General features: G+C 44.0%; 1 protein-coding gene across 1 annotated transcript; it reads right to left on the bottom strand.

Moving 5' to 3' along the window:
• Nucleotides 1–412: 412 nt before the first annotated feature.
• LOC114597357 (vertebrate ancient opsin-like) lies at nucleotides 413–7,184 on the bottom strand. The gene is made up of 5 exons (XM_028729857.2): nucleotides 6,454–7,184; nucleotides 3,546–3,756; nucleotides 3,348–3,465; nucleotides 1,879–2,118; nucleotides 413–1,107 (listed from the first exon to the last, which is right to left on the bottom strand). The coding sequence occupies exons 1-5, from the start codon at nucleotides 6,818–6,820 to the stop codon at nucleotides 877–879; spliced, it is 1,167 nt and encodes a 388-aa protein (XP_028585690.2). The 5' UTR covers nucleotides 6,821–7,184; the 3' UTR covers nucleotides 413–876.
• Nucleotides 7,185–22,472: the final 15,288 nt, after the last annotated feature.

The following is a 22,472-nucleotide window of genomic DNA, read 5'->3' as shown; positions in this document are numbered from 1 at the left end:
CAGAGAGGGGCAGGCTTTATGTTAGGGAGGCAGAACCTCAGTTAAGTGTTTTTATTGATTTACTTGATTTAGATCCTGACTCAGCCATGAAACTCACCTTGGGTCAGGTCACTTATCCCTGAGCCTAACCTAGCTCACAGGGTTCTTGTGGGGATAAATTGGGAGCATTCTGTTTCTCTGACCTCCTCGGAAGATGCGCAGAATGACAAAACACAGTATATGCAAAAATAAATACGGCATGTTTATGTTACATACAGAATTTCTTAAACCATTACACCTCACACTCCTCTCTGAAAATATCAGTCCGCCTCATTTGTAGATGAAGGAAAACAAAATTCCAATCCAACAATTTCAAACAATTTCAGTGGAACAAGAAAAAGAAAATATAAAGAGTGATGTTAAGACTCTGTCTCCATGAACAATTCTTTGTTATTTTCTTAAGGTCCATAACACAGATTGTATCTTCCAAATGTTACATTAATGCTAAAGCATGCGCATTAGAATCGTTTGAGGAAAACGCACTAACAGCACAGTCTTATGTTTACCTACTTACAAGTTAGTCCCAGGTAAGTGTGCATATTATTGTAGTCTAAATGGATTCATAACACTACCAGCTAATAGAGCATGCTGAGCAATTGGCCTTGACATTCTTGTTGGCTGCTATTTTGTGCAAATGAATGCTAACAATGGAATGGTTTACAGTGGGGACAGGGAACCAGTGGCCCTCCAGATGTTGTTGGATTTCATCTCTCATCAGCCTCAGTCAGTGTGGCCAGTAGTCAAGGAGTGGGGAGGGGGAATCATAATCCAACATAATCTACAGAGCCACAAGTTCCCCATCCCCAGTTAGTAGTCCTGGCTCTTGAAGAGTTGCATTCACACTGGACAAACTTGATTTTCTGCGATAGTCAGCTGGGCGAAAGAATGGCAGCTGCTTTGCTCATCTTCACTTCTCCGGCTGAAGACAGTAAGAGGCGGTGCTGCTGTGGACATCTCTCCGCCATTTTTGCTGTGTGTGAGCACTGCCCTTTCTGAAATCGGGTTCGCGTTGGAGTCGGCAATATCTTGGCCACTGCATCGAAACAGTTGGATGAGACACTTCCGGAACTAGGAATGAAATCACAAATAATTATTGTTGTGCAGTGTCCTGGAAAGCCATTGCAGGGGGCTGGGCTAGATGGACCTTTGGGTCCCTTCCAATTCTACAGTTCTTGGTTTCTATGTCGCATGTTCAAAGCGAAGGGTACACATGCCTAAAATGAACCACTAAAACAGGCGTCAGCAAACTTTTTCAGCAGGGGGCCAGTCCACTGTCCCTCAGACCTTGTATGGGGCTGGACTATATGGGGGGGGGGGATGAACGAATTCCTATGCCCCACAAATAACCCAGAGATGCATTTTAAATAAAAGGACACATTCTACTCATGTAAAAGCACACTGATTCCTGGACCATCCGTGGGCCGGATTTAGAAGGCAATTAGGCCGGATCCAGCCCCCGGGCCTTAGTTTGCTTACCCATGCACTAAAACAACATAATGGGCCAAGCCCCATCATCTCCTAAATCAGAGGATTCTCCCAGAAGGGGGAATGGTGGCCAATATTGTGGACAGTCCTCATCCCATGCTTTCTAAAACCCTGCAACTGATTTTAATAGAGTTACTCTGAAGTAAATATATTCTGGAATGCAAGCCAGAATCAATAGCGCATATAACAAGCTGAATAAAAGATGTCATAAATCATGGGAGTGAAGCAATAATTTAACACGTAAGTGGACAGAAACAATTTGTTAAAACAGGAATGGAAAAAACAAACCAGAAATGTTCCCCATGGACTCAGAAACAATTTGGTTTAAATACCCAAAGAGGAGGTGTGCAGTACCTGACTGTTCATAAAGGCATAGATAACTGGATTATACACCGTGGCCGTTTTCGAAAAGAACGCTGGAATGGCAGAGAGGCGAGGGTCCAGTTTGATGGAAGGATTGGTGGTGACCAAGATTGAAAAGGCTGCGTAAGGAGACCAGCAAATTAAAAATGCAAGGATCATAATGACAACCATTTTGGTCACCTGTCTTTCAGGTTTCCTTGTAGAGCCCAGTCTGCCTTGAGTATCTGAAACCTTGAAAAGAGAGAGTGGGGGGGGAGATCTCGTCAAAAGCATGAGCAAAGTAAGGGCTTTCTACCTAGATGACATCTGCAAGCAGGGATACCAGTAGGGTTTTTTAGACCCAGTTTATTTGTTTTCAGGGAGGACATATCTAAGCAAACTCCAAGTTTAGAGCATGTGTTTGAAGCCCAAGAGTATTCTGCCTGTGCTCTCCTTGCTGCTGGAGAGTGTGGTAAACTCTGTGTTTTGAATCTAGGCAGGCACACATCTTTTGTTATTCATCCCATACATGTGGGTCATAGAGATTCATATACAGTGGTGCCTCGCAAGACGAAAAGAATCCGTTCCGCGATTCTCTTCGTCTTGCGGTTTTTTCGTCTTGCGAAGCAAGCCCATTAGCGGATTAGCGCTATTAGCGGCTTAGCGGGCTTAGCGGATCAGCTGATAAGCGGCTTAGCGATCAGCTGTTAAGCGGCTTAGCGGATCAGCTGATAAGCGGCTTAGCGATCAGCTGTTAAGTGGCTTAGCGGATCAGCTGTTAAGCGGCTTAGCGGATCAGCTGATAAGCGGCTTAGTGGCTTGGGAAAAAGGGGGGGAGGGAAAAAACCCTGCAGGAACTCGCAATACATTTTCGTCTTGCGAAGCAAGCCCATAGGAAATTCGTTTTGCGAAGCACCTCCAAAACGGAAAACCCTTTCGTCTAGCGGGTTTTCCGTCTTGCGAGGCATTCGTCTTGCGGGGCACCACTGTATTTAATTCCCCCACAGAGTTTTCAGGACTCTGAACATGTGTGACTCTCCTAATACGTCTACACTTGCAACTGTGTAGACGCTGTTGTTAAGATGATCAAGCTGAAACGAAGTTCACTGTTTGCAAAAGGGAGTGGCATGACATGAGATATTGCAGTACCACCACTCTTGGCACGATGGAAATGCTATCACCAGATCTGCACTACTCATAAACATCCTCCTGAACAGCACAAAGTGGGCCAGCCGCACAGGTGACGCCGTTCAGATTTCTGCTGCTCAGCTGAGCATCTAGACATATTCAACCTGCTCCTGGCCTAGGAATCTGCACTAATCAAATCGCAGCCTAAGATGTGCACAATATACATGACTAATTAAGATCTCAAAGTTTGGAAATTTGATCCATACAAAATCTAATCCTTTGACACAAAAGCCCACCGGTGCCAAAGCACTCCTTCAGAGGGATTCGTATCTCTTGCAAATGTTCTCACCTACCTTTCTAAGTTTCCGCATCAGTTTTCCATAGGATATCAAAATCACCAATAAGGGCAGGATGAAACAGGTGGTGAAGAATGTAATGATGAAAGTACGGTTGTTGTAGTCTCCAGAATACCTATAAAAACCACACGAGGTTTTTAGGTTCTGCCAGATTAGGGCTGATCAAACAAATGCCGCATCCCCGAGTTGCCTTACCAGTTGGGTTCACACGTCGTTCCAATCTTGCTGGTAGTGTAGCTGCTCCAGCCCATTGTAGGAGGGATGGTCCAGATGAAGGAGAAAACCCACACAAAGGCTACTCCCAGAGCTGCATGCTTCCCCCTGAGGCGCATGTTTCCCAGGGGACGGCAAATCACAACGTAGCGCTCAAACGCAAGCAGAGCAAGGGACCAGAGGGCGACTATTCCTGCAACGAGAATGAGCTAAATTAGGGGGAAGAAGAAGTTGGTGTAACATATTGCAAGGATGGGGAACCTGTGGCTCTCCAAGCCCCAGCGTCCTTGACCACTGGCCATGCTGGTGAGAGTTGGGAGCCCAACAACATTTAGAAAGCTACAGATTTCCCACTGGGTGGAGTGCTGGACTTTGACCAGGGAGATCTGAGCTCAAATCCCCAATCAAATGGACATGTGAAGCTGCCTTGTACCAAGTCAGACCAGGAAGCAGTTCTCTAGGGGGTTTCTCTCTGCTTTCTAGAGAGACAAGGGACCATCTGCAGGTTGTTCCCTTAGGACAAATGAGGCACTGCTCCATCAGCTACTCCCCACCTGCCTGCTTTCTTCAGTCCAGGGAGCGGCCAAATATTGTTTAGAATGACTTCTTCTGGGGCTATAAAAACAAAGGCAATGCATCTGATCTGAACTGGAGGCAGAGCGCTCAGAGAAATGGGATGCTTAGAATTCTGCATTCATGGAACTTTCCAGGATTAGAAGCAATTTGGCACAGTTCAGCCCATTTAATATGCCATTAATTCTAAAGGGGGGAGTTGTCTGTGTTTTATGATGCTGCTTGGGGACAAGAAGGAACTTAAGTTCAGTTGCATGATGACGACATATGTGAGGGGAGAGGTTGTGGGATGTTACAGGGAAAGCAGAAGTGGGCTGGGCTGCTTGCACTGGTCTGTAACATCCAATGGGAAACCGACACTGGGCACATGTGCAAAAAGAGTCATTGCAGTGATGTGGTTAGAGGGTCGGGCTAGGACCTGGGAGACCAGGGTTCAGCTCCCCACTTGGCCACGAAGCTCACTGTGTGACCTCAGGCCAGTCCCTGCCTCCCAGATGAACCTACCTCACAGGGCCATTGTGGGGATTAAATGAGGAGGAGAGGAGATCCATGTATGCCACCTTGCGCTCCTCGGGGGGAAAGTGGGATAGAAATCCAATCAGCCAATAGCTGTTAGATACAGAAACTCTGTGTGTTGTGCATTGATTAACCTTAGGTTGCGAGAAGCACTACCAACACATGTCGCTCATGCACCCAGTTAGCAGAGCTTCCTTTCAGCATGTACAAGCTGCTCAGCATTTACAAGGAATCATTTTAGGAATGGTAGGAGAGGGGGTAGGTTGTGGTTTGGGAGGTACAGTAATATGCCACTGAAATGCTCCAGTGACAGTAGAGGAAGGCAGATGTTCCTGCTGAGCAAAACAGAGAAGTGATTGAAGAACAACTTTACCCCAGACCAGTATCTTCTCCCTATAAGTCACACATCCTGCAGGAATTATAGCCTATGGCATTGGCTAGCCCAGCCTGTCACAAGCCAAACTTCTCTTAACCCCTTCTACCAGCTCTTAAAATGTGCATTACAGAATATAGATGCTATATTCACATTGGCTGTTTACCTCCTTGCTTTCTGTTAGGACCACTGCACTGTGGAAGAGTTCACTCTTTGCCAGCAGTCAGTGTTGTTATTGCTAGAAGATTCGGGGGGGGGGGGACGACCTCCCATTGCCATTCCCCTGAGGGTGCTTGACAAAGGATGTGATGTTTGTCCTAGAAAAGCATTATTGCTCTTGACCTGCAGACGGAAATAGCTCGTGGGACGACCCTTTGCAAAGGCAATTTGAAGCATAGGTCCATATGGAACAATCATCACCAAGACCCAGTGTGCAGTTGTAAAGTGGGTAGTATATTAGATTTGGGCTAGGGAATCCTGGGTTCAAGGCCCCCATACAACTCTGAAGTTCCCTCGGTGGCCTTAAGTTGCTAGTCCTCAACTTCATGGCATTACCGTGAGAAGAAACTGGAAATGTATGTATCTATGTAAAATGGGACAGTCCCAAGTTTAAGCCCAATGGGAACATAGGCAGTACTGGACCGGTGGTCTGACTTACTTAATAGGCAGCTTGCTATGTTTGTAATCCAGCATAATTGCCCTGAAGTAGCCATGTGGACAGCACAAAGATAGAACCAATTAACTGCTAGATTTCACCTAGGAATGCTATTTGACAAGCTAGGTGCAAGTGTGTTCAGAGAATATGAAGATTGTGAGGATTCATTGGCTAGCAGAAGGAGCCCTCTTTGGGTGACCTGAGATGCAGAGTAATTGACCAATTAACCAGATGAAGCACCACACTTAATCAACGAAGAGCACTTTAATTGGTTAATAGCCCTGAGTTACAATACCGTTATTTTTCAGGGAGACACGCTTCAACATTATCACTTCAAATTATAAAAGGTCCCCCAGAAAGCATGCCTCATACCTTCCCCCTCACCCTGGAGTTTGGGTTCTGTAGCACACAGGATTTCTTCCAGTATATGTGCAAAGAGATAAATCCCTATTAGCAATCACAAAGGCGCTTTTGCTAAATATCATAAATGGATAGCTGCTAGCAAACCTTGCTATGTTATCTTCAGAATGAAAAGCTCAGTAACAGCAAGCCAAAAAAACTCAGCAATCGTCCCAAGGTACAGCATGTCTGTGAGCCGGTCCCTTTTGCCTGCAGGCTGTAACAGTGCAGTCCTATGCATACTTCCTTGGGGAAATAAGACTCAGTGGGATTGACTTTGGAATAAGCATGCATAGGATTGCACTGTTATTTAAATGCATCTGCAAGTGTAACTTACATCGAGGGCTGGGAAGATCAGTAACCTTTTCACTTACCAAAGAACGTGACCGCAAATCCTTCCAGCACACATGCCCAGTGGCCCATGAAAAAATAACCCTTCAGATTAGTCAAAAAGCTGATTGTGCCCCCAATCAAGGAGACCAGGAAATCGGCCACAGAGAGGTTCACGATGACATAGTTTAGAGGTTGCCTCAACTGTTTGAATTTCAGAGTCACCAGGATGACAGTAAAATTCTCGAAGAGGGACAGGGAAGTCACCAAGAACATCAGAGCAGAGAGAAGGTGGAAGTTCCAGGGTTCGATGAAGTCCAGGGGTTGCAAGAATGGATCCAAAGGCGAGGAACTTGCTGGGGGATCTAGCAGCAAGGATCCATTTTCAGGTTCTCCCGTCAGACCATCCATTTTTGTCTTTCAGCATAGAAGAACAAAGCGTGCCAGGGAATATCAGCACACCTAATCAATCACGGTCATCTTCCTAAAATGGAACTTCTTCTTTAAAGTAGAAAGTTTGGTTTCTTTAAAAACAAAGGAACAACACTCTTGCAGTCTTGCAAACTAAAGTTCTGAATGGAAAGGAGTTTGGTGCTTGTGGTGGGATCATGCCCAAGCAAAGGAGTCTCTGGCAAGCCATCTGGTCTCCTCCTTTTTCTCTCTTTGCAGCTGCCACCGTCTCCCTGCCAGCAAGATTAAAGGAGCAAAGGGCTTCCTTCTTGTGATTCTTCAGTGAGGCAGCCAACAGCAGTGCAGGGATGGCCCTGGCTGCAGCTGCTCTAGCAGGGGAGAGATGAGGAGGCTCAGGCAGGCATGCCTTGCCTGCTCTCGAGAATTAGAGAGAAGGAGCCTTCTCTTCATTAGCCAGGAAGGGGGAAAAACGCCTTCCTCGTGTTCTCTCACAGCTGTAATTGGAACAGAGTGGAGGTTTCTTTCTGCCAGATCTGCTGGAAAAGAGGGTGACCAGACAGCATCACAAAGGCAATTGGATTGATACCTGGGCAGGTAGATAATGAGGCGCAATGAACCTCTTTGGCACCATTAATGCAGCGACACTGAATGCCTACAACTAAATTGTGGCAATTACTGGCAAAATTTGATTTTTAAAGTATATCATTGCATAGAGGTGGCGGTGACATTACTTTTTGTAATGTCTGTTGCCTTTTCTTCCAGTAGTGCATTCAAACAATTTGTTTTAATAAAATGATTTCTGATTTCTAGAGGGAACAAATATGCTCCTCGCACCTTTCCATGATCATAAGACCCCCACTCCTTTTTTATAGACTCAAAGAGCATCAAAGCATTGTAAGGTTGGAAGGGACCTGAGGGTCAGCTGGTCCACCCCCTGCATTGCTCGAATCTCAGTAGGGTGAAGGCTCCTGCCAAATATCAACAGCCATACGATTGCTGCATTGTATGTAGTGTCTGCAAGCTTCTCTGGTTAGCAAATTGGCTCCAAAAGGCTGGTGATCCCTATAGTCAGAACTGATGGGAACTGAAAGCTCAGAGCACTGTCCTACACAGAGGTGTAACTAGATTCCTTTTAGAGATGAGTAACTGCTGCATTTGAAATGATTGGATTGCAAGCAATGTAGATGGTAAAGTTACCTGCTTGTAGTGGAGCTTGACTGGAAACAGCACAGCCCAGAAGAGGCAGAGAGAGGCAGCACTGAGGACCACCCACCATCTAAATTTTGCACCAGAGGCCTTTTGTATCCCAATCCATCTTCAGCTGGGGCCTTCTCTGTCTAGACTTTAAACTAGCCTCCCTGCGGCCATATGCCAGGCCCCCTCTTGGCCACTTTTAATTAGTCAATGGATAGATCAATTTTATTCAAGCTCAGTTGTCCTAGCACTTTTAAACAACCTCACTGAAAACAGTTTCTGAAAGCGAGGTACAGTATTGCTCTTTGGACAGGTAGCAGAAGAATCTACCTCTGAAACAACATGCCTCTTTCCCCAGCCATTTCAGACAATTTGGTCACAATTTATAGATCCCAGCAAATTCCAGAATAGTTCAGATCCTGTATGTTCATTTTGGCCCAGACAGTCTATATCTTGTTGCCTGGTTGCGATCCTGGTGTAGTTTTCATGCCATAAAGAGAACACTTTTCAGTGTTTGGTCTGCAGGTTCTTCGAAAGGTTAACCTTTTCTGCAATCAACAGTGTTTCTATGCAAATATTTTTTAAATTTAGGGCAGTTCCAACACACACATTTAAAGCACATGGTTTTCCCCAAACAACCCTGGGAACTGTAACATGTTAAGGTCTTAATCTCAGGGCCATGGGTCTGAGCCCCACATTGGGGAAAATATTCCTGCATTGCAGGGGGTTGGACTAGATGACCCTCATGGTACCTTCCAGTTCTATAATTCCATGATTCTATGTTCAGAATTATAGCTCTGTGAGGGGGAAATTACACTTCCGGGGTTCTGTTGGGGAAGTCATGTGCTTTAAATGTGCATTAGATGTGCCTTTAAATGTATGGTGTGGAGATCTGTCTGTAGTCAACAAATCCATTGAGCCTGAGCTTATGGCTAAAGGGCAGCAGACTTGAGTGTGAATATCATCATTTTACCTAACACAGCTGCAGAACAAAACGCAACTGGAGAGAACTGTGCTAAATGATATCCAGTGTCAGAATTGTATGTGGCAGTTTGAAAACATGAACTGAATTTACTAGTCCCTGGAGAGAGGTGCTAGAGGAAACAGGATATTAAATCAGCAAGATATGAGTTGCTGTTATTCTTGGATTTACTCCATGAAGCTAAAATTGAATAGATGAGAGTCTATTGGTCTCACAAGGTGATGGCCTCTAATGAGATGGGGTGCAAATTCATTCACAGAAGTGGCTCTGAAGTGTGGCCACAGATCCTGAAAAACCTCATGTGCCAATCAATGTTACATTATGAAAACCTTCGCTCTGCAGAGAACTTAAGACTCCAGGACGTGGGTGGAGGTGAAACCTGAGGAAAGCATTTGCTCACATTGTCAGTGAGTTTCCTCATTGGTTTTTGTCATTGTTCAAACAATGGAGGAGGGTTGGGTGAGTAGACCTTTGACAGCAACGCCACTACAGCTCTGCTACCCTTCATTTTATGATTTCTTCAGCCAACAGGTGATAGTCAGTTTTGTGGTTCAGCTCAGCCTGTCCCCACCCCAACAGACAAATGAGCTCCCATGTTATAGTTGTAGGAGTGTAGCAATATCAAAGCAAGAGAACATTGACAACTGCAAGCCTTGCCAAAACAGAAGCAGCATGGTTCTGCAAAGGCAAGTCCTATCAGAGTTATCTGAGAAGTAGAGGTGATCCAGCTTGACACAGTTTTCTTGGACTTTCAAAAAGCTTCCAACAAAGTATCTCACCCAAAGACTCTTGAAAAAGCTTAACAGTCATAGAATAGGCATCTAGTTGGTCATACGAGAATATATGCCTACATCCTAGGCACTCCCTACTGAGTTGCTTTAGGTTGCCTTTTAAACTTCTGACAATGGTCCTGATATAGTTTTGTTCTAATTCATTGTGAGAAATTAAAATAGCAGCCTTAGTGGTGGCTTTGGAGGGCACAGTTTAAATGTTCCACAATGCCCTGGTGTGGTGTTATGTCAGGGCATTGTGGGAAGTTAAAATGGTGGCTCCTGGAGTCAGCCACCTGCCACTGCCAGGAAAGCCCTAGGGGGCCTACCTGGGCCTCTTCTGAGTGAAGAAAAAGCATGTGTGAATCAGCTTCTGCCAACTGGTTGCTAAATGTGTTAACTGATCCCACTAAGAAGCACTGAAGGGAAGAAGCCATTCAGTCTGTGGTGATAGATCTGCGGCAGCCCATTCACAGTCCTGATGTGATAAAGATGAATGTGTGAAACAATCTTCTATTATTATTATTATTATTATTATTATTATTATTATTATTATTATTATTATATTTACCACCTGCCCTTTACCATAAGGTCCCAGGGTGTGCCACAAAATTTAAATACAACATTAAAAATAGTTTAAAACTTGGGAGACTCCTTTTTATATTGGATTACCTCTAAACTGTCAACAAAAGTGCTTTCGCAGTTTCATAAGCTGCCATTATGAGATGCGAAAGGATGATAGGAGTGTGAGAAACGGTGTTTCATTACATAGGGGAAAGAAATGAAAAATGAAAGAGCAGTAAAGTTAGAAATCAGATCAGGAAATTAGATCAAGAAGAGGAAAACAGCTAATCTTTGTTACAGTGTCTCTCATGTGGAAATCCAGCTTTCACCAATTTTCTGCCTAATCTGGAGAGAGAAATTTACATAAGGACTATGTATGTCTGTCTGTCTGTCTGTCTGTCTGTCTGTCTGTCTGTCTGTCTGTCTGTCTGTCTGTTACCATATATTAAGAGAGAAGGAGGGAAGCGTCCAGTTTTCCAACTTTTTCACATTTGAAACCTAGTTTCAGATCTGTTTGCCAGGATTCTGACTAGCCAGTGTTTGATATTTCTTCGGGAGGAGTTAAGCTGGGAGATGGCATTTTGATATCTGCAGATCTGTCTTGGGTGTTTTGAATGGGACCAAACTCATTCCAGGAAAGGGGATGGAGCAGGGCTGTGCGTGTGTGTCTTTGTGTACAAAGATTTAGACTTGCTCTTTGAGACAGAGAGAGAGATACATGTTACCTGAAGCACCCTGGGTACAAACTAACTCTCTGGGTGGGATCTAGTTTGAAGCAGTGGAGATGCTGGTGTGTTGGGAGCACAAATAGGCTGCATTCCAGTTGTGCAAGTTATTGGGCAAATGTGAAGCTTTCACATGATACAGCAATGCTATTGGCAAGGTCTCATGATAACCTACTTTGTTCAACTTAATTATGAATCTAAACTGCTTGGTTCTGGCCATATTGGCTGGCAACTGACCTCAGGTCCCAGTAAAACCCTAAAAAGTGGACAAAGTTGATTGGTTTCCCACACACACACAGGCACACCTCGGCCTAATAACCAATCTCCTTTTGCTGTCACATTCTCATACAATTTTCTTTTTGCCATTTGTTTCTCTGTTCCCTAGGTGCAGCCTCTGAATAGGATCCACTTATTATCAGATAGAAGAAGAAGATCTGCCTTTCGGAGGAAGAAACACATCCCTGACGCAGCCTGAAAAGGCTACACTACATGCAAGAGGCAGAGGCTACAAGAGAGAAGAAGCCAGCAAAATGTCATTGAATTTGCAGACAAGGCGTCTAATTTATTGATGGAAAAATTGGGGGGGGGGGATATGTTCTAAAGGCTAGACAAGCTGTGAATTTAACGCGTCTTACAGTTACTTTTTGCTGAGAAGCGCGCTGTACATTTTATAGCTATATAAAAGGCAGGAATTCAAGAGCAGAACTTTATTTTAGCATGGTTAGGAATGTCCATGGTTGTCTGCCTGTCCTGCAGCCATTAAAGGTACAGCCTTTGTCAGGAAAAAATAGAACAGCTGTATGTTGATTTAATGTATGTTGATTTAGGGACGCGAGTGGTGCTGTGGGTAAAACCTCAGCGCCTAGGACTTGCCGATCACATGGTCGGCGGTTCGAATCCCCATGGCGGGGTGCGCTCCTGCTGCTCGGTCCCAGCGCCTGCCAACCTAGCAGTTCGAAAGCACCCCCAGGTGAAAGTAGATAAATAGGGACCGCTTACCAGCGGGAAGGTAAACGGCGTTCCGTGTGCTGCGCTGGCTCACCAGATGCGGCTTGTCACGCTGGCCACGTGACCCGGAAGTGACTGCTGACAGCGCTGGCCCCCGGCCTCTTGAGTGAGATGGGCGCACAACCCTAGAGTCTGTCAAGACTGGCCCGTACGGGCAGGGGTACCTTTACTTTTACCTTTTATGTTGATTTAATAGCAGTCAGAACTTCAGCCAGAGTTGAACATGGCATGAATGAGCCTTGGCTTGTGTCTGTCCCTTGTCTACTCCTACTCCAATGCGACCACATGAGAAGATCATTTCAGTTATTCCTTATATCTTGTTTCTCCCACCAGAGGGAAGCCCAAAGTGGTAAACAGCAAACAACTTGCTTAACACAAAATATCATGTTGGAGGAAGTAGATGGAACTTCAATGGGCCTCTCACTGGGACAGCCTAGAAGATGTTCCTCTGCTGGCTGGTGAATGTTTATGGCAGCTGAGAGGGAGCACCAGAAGTGATGGAAATAAGCAGTCCTGCCCCTGGCTTCCAGCTTGTTGCTTCATTTGAACACAACAAACTGGTGTCAGTTTTAGCTATGGTTTCTTTCAAATAAGCCGAACATTAAACTAAGACAAACTGCAGTTAGTTTTGCATATGGCTTCTCCAAACAAGCCAACTTCAAACTGCGGCTTATGATGTTGGCTTATTCAGATAAACCACAGGGAGGCAAACTAAGGCCTGGGGGCCGGATCAGGCCCAATCGCCTTCTAAATCCAGCCCACGGACGGTCCGAGAATCAGCGTGTTTTTACATGAGTAGAATGTGTGCTTTTATTTAAAATGCATCTCTGGGTTATTTGTGGGGCATAGGAATTCATTCATATATTTTTTTCCAAAATATGGTCCAGCCCCCCACAAGGTCTGAGGGATAGTGGACCGGCCCCCTGCTGAAAAAGTTTGCTTTAGTTTGCCATAGTTAGAACTAACTACCATGCCATAACTAACTACCATGCCATAACTACCATAAGTACAAACTGCATTTAGTTATACAGTATGCAGAAGAAAACGCTTCCAATCTTCTTCTTACATCCACACTGGAGAGGGAAGAGACCAGGCTTGTGCCCAGAACACTGAGCTATGGTTTAGTTAGTGCATGGGTCATGATCTGTTTTCAGGTTGTTCATATGTCTTCTTACTACAGTGGTACCTCGGGTTAAGTACTTAATTCATTCCAGAGGTCCATTCTTAACCTGAAACTGTTCTTAACCTGAAGCAGCACTTTAGCTAATGGGGCCTCCCGCTACCGCCGCGCCACCAGAGCACAATTTCTGTTCTCATCCTGAAGCAAAGTTCTTAACCCGAGGTAATATTTCTGGGTTAGCAGAGTCTGTAACCTGAAGCGTATGTAACCCGAGGTACTACTGTGATGGCTCACTCTATGATTTTCAGTGCATTTCTCTATCACTTTCCTAACCACAAAGGCCCATTGTTTATTTGTTTATTTAAAAATTGTTGTTGTTTTTTTGCTATAGGTCAACAGAGCACTTTCATCCACTACTAATCCGATACACCTAAATTTCCTGATATGCACTTGAATCCCTCCCACAAAATACTGATAGTATGGAGCCACCAGAATAGAAAATTTATGTGCAGTGTGGGGAAAAGCCCAACTGTAGAAATGACATAGCATTCAGCCCCCACCCCACCCCAAAAAGCAACTACTGTGACTTTAATTCTAACAGCAACAACAAATTAGTTAGCAATCACCCCTGCTCTGCAAAACAATTTGGTTGCACACTGATGTTTTCAGCGAGCAAAGCAATACAACTGCATTTTGTGTTGTAGCAACTAGGCTGTCTTATGCCACTAGGTGTAATTGAATTACTTCTGGAAGATGACAAATTTACAGTGTATCAAATATTTTTGGCTCTGTGTCATAAAGCTAACCTTGTCCCCATTTGTTAATTGCCTCCTCGTTTTCTGATGGGCATTCTGATAAATGCAGGCCTCTGGCTCTCAGAAGTTGTTTTCATGTATTTGGGAGCCTTCACTGATGTCTCGCTTTGATGGTTCATTTGGTCTGCCAGGCTTGTGTATTCCTCAGTTTGTCTGCCGGAGAAATAACTTTTTCATTTTGTCCTTTAAAAAGTTCTTTTTTCCTTATCTAAACCCACACACACAGTTGATACCACTTTATCAGACACAAGACTTTGTGAACCAAGAACAGCTTTAACTTTTAATATGTTTCTTTTAAAAAAAAATGCAAACCTAGTTATTTATGCTGAGTTCATTTCATTTATAATCAACTTTGCAATGTATGTTTTTTCTGTGCAGAGTTTGTGGAGTTCAAGCCATGCTAAACCAAGCGTTGTTAGGTGGTTTTGTATCTGTGCAAAGTTGCCTGATGCACACCTGGGGAGAGCCTTGGGCATGTTAACAGCTGGACAATGTGCTGCCATGGGAACCAAATAGGTAGCCAACTGCTTCTCAAGATAAAATCAGGCTGGGCAACACGTGGGCTTCATGCAGTCCTGGAGGCCTTCAAGGCATGGCCTGTCCATGTTGCCATATGCTGCTGAACTTGCACAGCCTTCTTTGCTTGAGTGCCTCAACTCCCTGCCCAAGCATGGAGAAAGGAACACTTTGCAAGCCCTTTCCTGCCCTGTGTAAGATTGCAGCTTAATCCCAGGCAAGAAAGGGTTACTAAGGGCTGCACCCCTGCTTGCTTTGCTTGCCACTTATGCCTAAGCGCCCCCCCATAGACCCTTAGACCTTGCCAAACCTACCTACTCTTCCCTTAGACCTCCTTCTACTCCTTCCTCCAGCTCCTACTACCTGACTCACACCAACTATGCCATTTCAGCCTCAGCAGTGGAGAGTGATGAGGGCAGACAACAGCAGAGTAAGACTCCTGGTGGGCAGCTGGCCTGGCCTGACATTTCCTCTATGGGTCACCTCTAGGCCACTCACCCACCTGCCTGCCTCCATCTCTGTCTCCCTCCACCACTTCGTTCTCCTTACCCTCCAACGATGCTGCGATGGCCCTGCAGCTTTTAGAAGTCTATTGTCATGTTGTAACTCATAGCTCTACCTGTTGGCAGCCAAGCAAACTGCAGTGTGATGACAACCTTGCCCTTTTATTATATGTAAAGATAATCATACATTCTAAAAAACACACACAATCTTTTCTTGATTGCAGTATGATGTTCCATCTATAACGAGTCTTTTAAAAAGTCATGTGCTTAGTAGCATCTCCAAATCCTAATTAAAGGATTATAGTTGCCAAGTTAATCATGTGAAAAGGATGCTTTCCACTTCCCTGATCTGATCAGATTATCATTTTTGAAGAAGACCCAGCAAGGTCAGCCCTTTTGCTGACATCCTTTTGGCACCAGGTAAAAACTCACCCTTTCTCCCCATGCCTTTGATAGACTGAGCTGAGTTTGTTTTATTATTAGTGCGCTGCGAAAGCTCCCTAACATTGTTTTTTATACGTTGTATGAATATTAATGTTTTATGTGATTCCCCCATGGTATAATGTATTATGTATATGTTTTTAAATGTTAGTCACCTCACCATCATCATATCCACACTGCAGTAACTCCTATTGATCTGTGCTTTTCCACAAATGTCCATGGCCATAATCTTGGACCTAAGAATCTAGGGCTGGATTCAACTAAACAGTTGCACCAGCAGGAACCAGGGCAATGAGTACCGTTGGTGCAATGAGGCTTTCCCCCATCCCTCCCCCTGCCCCCCCCAAATGGACCTGGGGGCTGAGGAAACCCCCAGCACACAGGAGATGGGATATTGTTTTATCTGGCAGGCTGAAATGCCTTGCTCTGGTGGAACAATCATAAAAGCACAATGTTGAACACTTCCCCTAGGTATATAATAAAGCATCCGCTTCCTACTGTTTGGCAGTGTAATGCAGATGAAGTCTTTACAGCATCAGAAGCTTTTCCTGCTCTCTCCACAGATGTGTAGTGATCATTTCTCGCTTGAAGGTTCATCAGGCAAGAACATGCATTGCTGAACATTATTACAGACTCTGCTCTGTCTCCTAATAGGACAGATATTGAGGGCACTGTGGTCATTTAAATGATCTATACTCTGGCTGTATTTGCACTTCCTTCTGTTATGAAACAGGGTCGCCTTTTACAGATGTGTGTTTCTGATTGCCATGTGATTATTCTATAGGACATTGCAAAATTTGGAGACTTGTGACTTTCGAAGGACGGTTGCGTTTCAGTTTGTGTATTGTTTTGGAAACTGCGAATCGCCTTTAAATGCAAACTGAATCAGATTTCTTTCCCGTCCCTAGTTTTTAGCATCCCTTCTGAAAGCAATCTGACTCACCTTGCTCAGGTCATTTTAGGAGCAAAGGTGCTACATGCTATAGCAGGAATGAGTGGAAATTGGTCTTTCCATTGCAGTGGATGCTGCTCTTGAGGAGTTATATGAACTATAGTGGAAACGTTATTGTACCATGGAGCCCTCTTGTGGAGCAATTAAGTTCTGTCCTGAGCAAATCCTGCAGTTAATGTTCACCTAAGCCAGGGAGGGTGCTATCTGCATCCCTCCAAAGGTTGCTGAGCTACATTATTTTTGACCATATTAGATGGAGCTAATTGGAGTTGCAGTCCAACAACATCTGAAGGGCCACGGATTCCCCACCACGATATAGATTATCCGCTCCTTTCATGAACCAACTTTTCAACTACATACGTTGTTTTTTTCAAGTTTGGGAGGACCAGAGTTAAAAATTAGGGAAAAACCAGACTAAACTGAAAAGCACTTCTCATTTGGCTATATTGTCCTCTCAAAGCAAGTTCAAAATTGTCACCCAAGTCATACAGTTTACAGTTGCTGTCCACAGAAATATTGAACAAACGTCAGTGCTCCAGGTCAGCTGAAAAATCACTGGGTCCAGAGTGCATTCTGCATAATGTGTGGAGACAGTTGTGTGTCAAGATGGACCAGCTGTGGTCATGACAACCATTGCATTGCCTGTATTAATAAGGCAGCCTTGGCAAGACTATTGAGACCCCCTAGATCAGGGTTTCCCAAACTTGGGTCTCCAGCTGTTTTTGGACCACAGCTTCCATCATCCCTAGCTAGCAGGACCAGTGGTCAGGGATGATGGGAACTGTAGTCAGTAAGCAGCTGGACACCCAAATTTGGGGAACCCTGCCCTACCTAGATCCTCCAGCTCCTATTAGCATCAATGATCAGAGATTGTGTACATTGTAATCCACAACATCTGGAGAAACTTTGGCCTACCACCTTCTTTTCAGGAGAAGGCTCATTAATTAGATTTTCACCTTGCCTGCACATTCAGGAAGTCAGACAAAGCACCTCTACAGCTCAGTGAGTGAGAATCAATAGATCCTATAAGCCAGCTCTCTATTTATTGGCAATTTGTTCCCGAAACCCCCACTATAGTTTATCAGTAAGAAAGGAACCTATTTAGAGCACTAATGACTTGCAGCAAAGCACATCCGTCTAATTAGAATGAGGACAAACTATGTCTTCATTTGGCTTACAAAAAGAACACTGACATATATCTTAAATTGTGGGTGGTCGGGGGGAGTGAGCATGGCATGTAGCCTTCTCTCATTAGAAGAGGGAGAGCGATTTGGAACGCAAACAGATTTGTCCCAATTTGACCTATGGGAGTTTTTGATCTACCAAGCTTAGCAAGCCATACTCTTTTGCCACCACCCCTGCAATTTCCAGTCCCAGGCAGGCAGCAAGGAGGCAAGGGGAAAGTTATGTTTCTTAGGGGAATAGGCCACCATATGTGGCTGATGGGATGTGAGATCAGGGCAATGGACCACAAATGGCCTTAACCAGAAGAAAAACAATAATGGGGCCGTGCATCACAGCTGCCTGGGGCCCTCAAAGAAGCCAAGTCTGTCACCTTCAGCACGTTAGCATTCTGTTGCACTTGGGAAGGAAGAACGGCTGTAAGCAGTGGCAAGTAGAAGCACCCTCTGCTAGACAGAGAAGCTCTCATAGCCATCTGACTCTGTAGGAGCATTCAAGGCAGGCACAAGCTTAGAGAGACTCAAGGTGGTCTGATGGAGAAGGGCAAAGAGCAAACTTCCATCCATTCAGGAACTAGAATGGCCCTGTGATTAGGCGACTGGATTAAGGACAGCACACATGTTATATTTGCCAGAAGGTCTCCCACACAGGCTTAAATATTTTAGGTCCTAAACATTTGGGAATATCAGCTAAAATAGAAAAAGCACCCTAAATATACATCTATAGGGTCCATAGCAGGAATTCCCAAAATGTGGTCCATAGACCACGACGTGGTTTGCAAGCTTCATTCAGGGAGTGTGTCTTCTTTTCTATCTTTTATCTGATACAAGTTAATGGGAGGCTAGAATCAAGAAGCCAATGACAGCAGGGACAGCTTATTCTAGCTTTGTCCCAGCCCTCTCTGCTGAATTCTTCAAGGGCAACACTGAGGAGGAGGAAACTGACAGGCAGTGCCACCCCCAGGAGTGGTTGTAAGTAACAAGGCAAAGGAATGGCTGAGGGCAGGTTGAGACTGGTGGAGCAGTACCCACCCACCCTCATGGAGCAGCCTCCACTGAAAGGAACCTCTTTGGCAGGGCTGACCCACCTATGAGGCAAGGTGAAGAGACTGCCTCAGCCAGCAGGACCCCCAGGGGTAGCAAATCCCAGTTTAGATCTCTATTTCCCCCTCTTGTTCCTTCACTCGTCCCTTCTTCCTTGGCAGGGAGGGGGGCATCATTCTGTGCTTTGTCTCAGGCACCAAATGTCGGGTCAGTCCTACTCTTTGAATCCCTAACTAAAAAAAGTAGAAATATACTGAGCAATTCTGCAGAATAACATTAGGAGCAAGCACCTTTCGTTAGACTGGGCGTCTGTGTTATGTGACTAGCCAACAAGCACAGCAGAAACTTTGGCATTAAGGGGAAAGGTTCTTAGTGTTCAGTTTTCAAGATGCCACTGCAGTGCATGAAGATATCCAGCAGGTGGCATTACTTGCACTCTAATATTGATTCCTATTGATTCTTTGCTGGTCAAAGGAGAGAGACCACAGCACTGCTGGTTTTCAAGTGTTGGGAGGGGGAAACATATAAGGTTGCAAACATCAGCAGCCTGGAACATTTTCAGTAAAAAAGTAATAGTGTTACTCTATACATGTCTACTTATAATTCTCATTGAGTACAAGGCAAGTAAATGTTGGATTGTAACCTAAATATCTATGATTGTGGACTTCATATTTCCATCATATTTATTTGATCTTTGCATCCTGTTTACTTTATATAAAATAAATAATGACAACATCTTAAATATAAAACACTATTTTTCAGCCCCCCAGCTACTTCTAGTGATATGTACAGGGTAAGATCTGGCAAATGTATTTCCAGGAGTCCATAAGCACAGAACTAAAAAAAATTTAATATGTCTGAATGACCACAATGCACAACTTAGAATCAATGTCTGAATTGTACAAAATCAGACAATGAAAGGACTGTTGGTACTAAATTCAATATACACAGATGAGTCTGATTAAGTTTACAATAATGCAGATTATAGACTTCAGGATAGCAGAGCTGTATAGGAAAACAGAAACAAACAAAATGACAGAGCTGTAGACATCTTCAGAAGTGCTGAAGACAGCCAGTCACTTTGCCCATTTCCAAATATCATATTCACAAGCCTAGAATTAAAAAGGAAGGACTTCAACATAGTATGTATACACAATATACATTCAGTGTGATCTTCAAGTGGAGGAACTTCTGCCTACAGTCATACAATTATAATATAATAATAATTGCATCAACTAGGTAGTCCTAATCACTTAGAAAGTTTTTATATAGTTCTGATTGATTAGTACCACCCATATTTTCTATGAGAAACACCTGGAAAGAATTTTACTTACTTACTTACAGCATAATGCCAAAATTGGCTTATTGGTGGTTTCCAAAATATAAAAACTAGTTACACAAGCATTTAAATACAAACATCCAGAATTAAAATATTCAATAAAACAATCCCATTAAAACAACACAGCAGTTAAAACAGGAGGCTCAATTCAAGAGATCAAGGGAACACATGTAACAGGGGAACCTTCAAAAGCCAAGGGAATGCCCATACAGATGAGCCCTCTCGTATTTCAGCAGGGAGTGCAATTATTCCATAATGACTGCATCTATATAATTTCAAAGCATGTAAAGTTTTAGCTCATTCAATGTAGATTTGCTAATAGCGTCCTGAATCTGCAGGCACTTGAGCACCTCTGCCTATAAGATAATATAAACTGTATAGTCTTTTAAGCTAGGCTGATATAATAATTGATACATCAATAATAATTGATAAAAACAAATGGTGCCTTCCAAAGTGTGGTGCAACATTGTAACCATAGAATACCTCTATTACAGACAACTCAAAAACTCTCCCCCTTTACAAGTGAAATTTTTGATAGCATTACTATACTGAAGATTGGTGCAACTGGATCTGCTTTTTAACCAGGGATTTCAACCTTCACTTCTCTCTGTCACTTGTCCTCACAAAGCACGTGAAGAAAGCAAACCATGCTCTTCTACTGAAATGGACAGTGCTATCTAATAAACATCACTAACCCCAGAAATGAAGGTCTCTTCCGCACCTAGGTGTACAAGATGGAATGAGAATTAGGACGGTGAGCTTCAGGTCCCTGCAGCTTGATCCTGTCTATTGACTGAATTCCATTGATTGGGATTTGCCTAGGATTGCAACCTTGGCCATGTGATCCACAAGCCATTTAAGCCAAGATCCTCAGATGCGCAAACGCTTTAACAGATTTCTGGGTTGTCACAAAGAAAATCTTCAGACTTTGCGGTGATGCTTCACTTCTTTCATGAATCTCTCCCTAGTGCCAAAGGCAAACATATAATGCAGCCCTGCAAAGGCGTTTTGCCCAGGCCACGGAGGCTGGAAAGAGAAAAGCCATATATTTCTTCGCAGAATACTTGGTGATATTCACCAAGTCAAGCAAGTCAATAAACAGGACAAATACCCAATTAATGAGTAACAAGTGCTGTTGATGACAGATATAAATTATCTATTGCATTCCGAAAGGTGATAACAGCATGGAAAATCACAGGTGCCCAAGAGGGGAAAATTAATATATTGTATCGTGAGTTTTATTTTCATACTGTTTTTTTTTAAAAAAAACCATTTACATAAACTATTTGTAATGCCTGCCACTCCAGTTCCTATGAGAAGCAGGCCTGGTGCACTAAGAAATAGGTGGGTTTCTTAAAAATAAAATGGAAAAAAACAGAAGTAGCCTTGTTGGCCCATAGTTCCATCATTGTGTTAAGTTAGAATGATTGTCCACATCCATCTTAAGACAGTGACGAATGCAGTCTTCACCCATGCATGGCTCCAGCATCAGCCAACTCTCTGACTCCCTTCTTTGTTTACTATCTAGCCTGGTGAGGCCTTCTGAAGAACCCGAAAGCTTGCCACACTGCACACTATTTTGTAGCATTTTTATATTACGATAATGCAGATTCTGGGGTTTCCATTTGGCAGAGAGTTGGAAACTTTTTGGATGTTTCTGGGTGGTATTATTTCCTTGCAGTTCCTCAGTATGTGGTCACAGGTGAGTGGCACCAACTTGAAGAAAATATTGGGGTGGCAGGGCAGTCAAGGATGGTGACATGGAAGGGAGGCGGACAGGAAGGAAGAAGGGACAGCAGAAAAGAAACTTGACAGTAAGTGTGATATTATTTTTTCAGTATTTTTGTTTTTGTTTTGATTGTAAATCGCCTTTGGACTTTTTTGTGGGAAGTGATGTGTGAATTGAAGAATAAACCTAAACCTTTAGAGCCTGTCTTTCCTTCTAGCAGTAGCTGAGGAGTATATAGGGTGACTGCAGCCTTAACAAGGAGATGTATCAGCGCACCCCCACCTCCCCCCCAAAATCACATTACTGCAGAGAAGGACAGCTGTGGTGTGTTGCTACATGCATGTATGTCATACTCTCCATTTGTCTGACAGGTGATTTGGGCAGGGGCAGGGGCTGGGCCTGAGATTCCGGTCGGGGCCAGTTTTTGCCAACCCTTAGGTACGCCTCTGTGTAGTAAATGGTAGCTTCTGTTTACTATACTATATTATACCACCCCACTCTCCAGAGCAATGCGAGGTTCCAGGCAGCCATATCCAGGGTTCATGTTTCCTTCTGGAAAATGAGACACAGGGGAGATGGTGGTTCCTTTGTGATATATGGCTTATTTACACATATATACAACCCGAGCATGCAATGGAGGGATGCCTAGCATTCATACGTCAAGAGGTTCTTGCTTCTCCCATAGCCACATAGCAGCCTTGGACTTAAGCAGACCCCGACCATTGCTCTCAAACCTTGCTGCTTACTAATGCCATTGCTTAACTCCCAA

This window comes from Podarcis muralis, chromosome 6 (genome assembly GCF_964188315.1).
Source record: "Podarcis muralis chromosome 6, rPodMur119.hap1.1, whole genome shotgun sequence".
Lineage (NCBI taxonomy): Eukaryota > Metazoa > Chordata > Lepidosauria > Squamata > Lacertidae > Podarcis > Podarcis muralis.
This window is presented reverse-complemented; position numbering and strand designations above follow the sequence as displayed.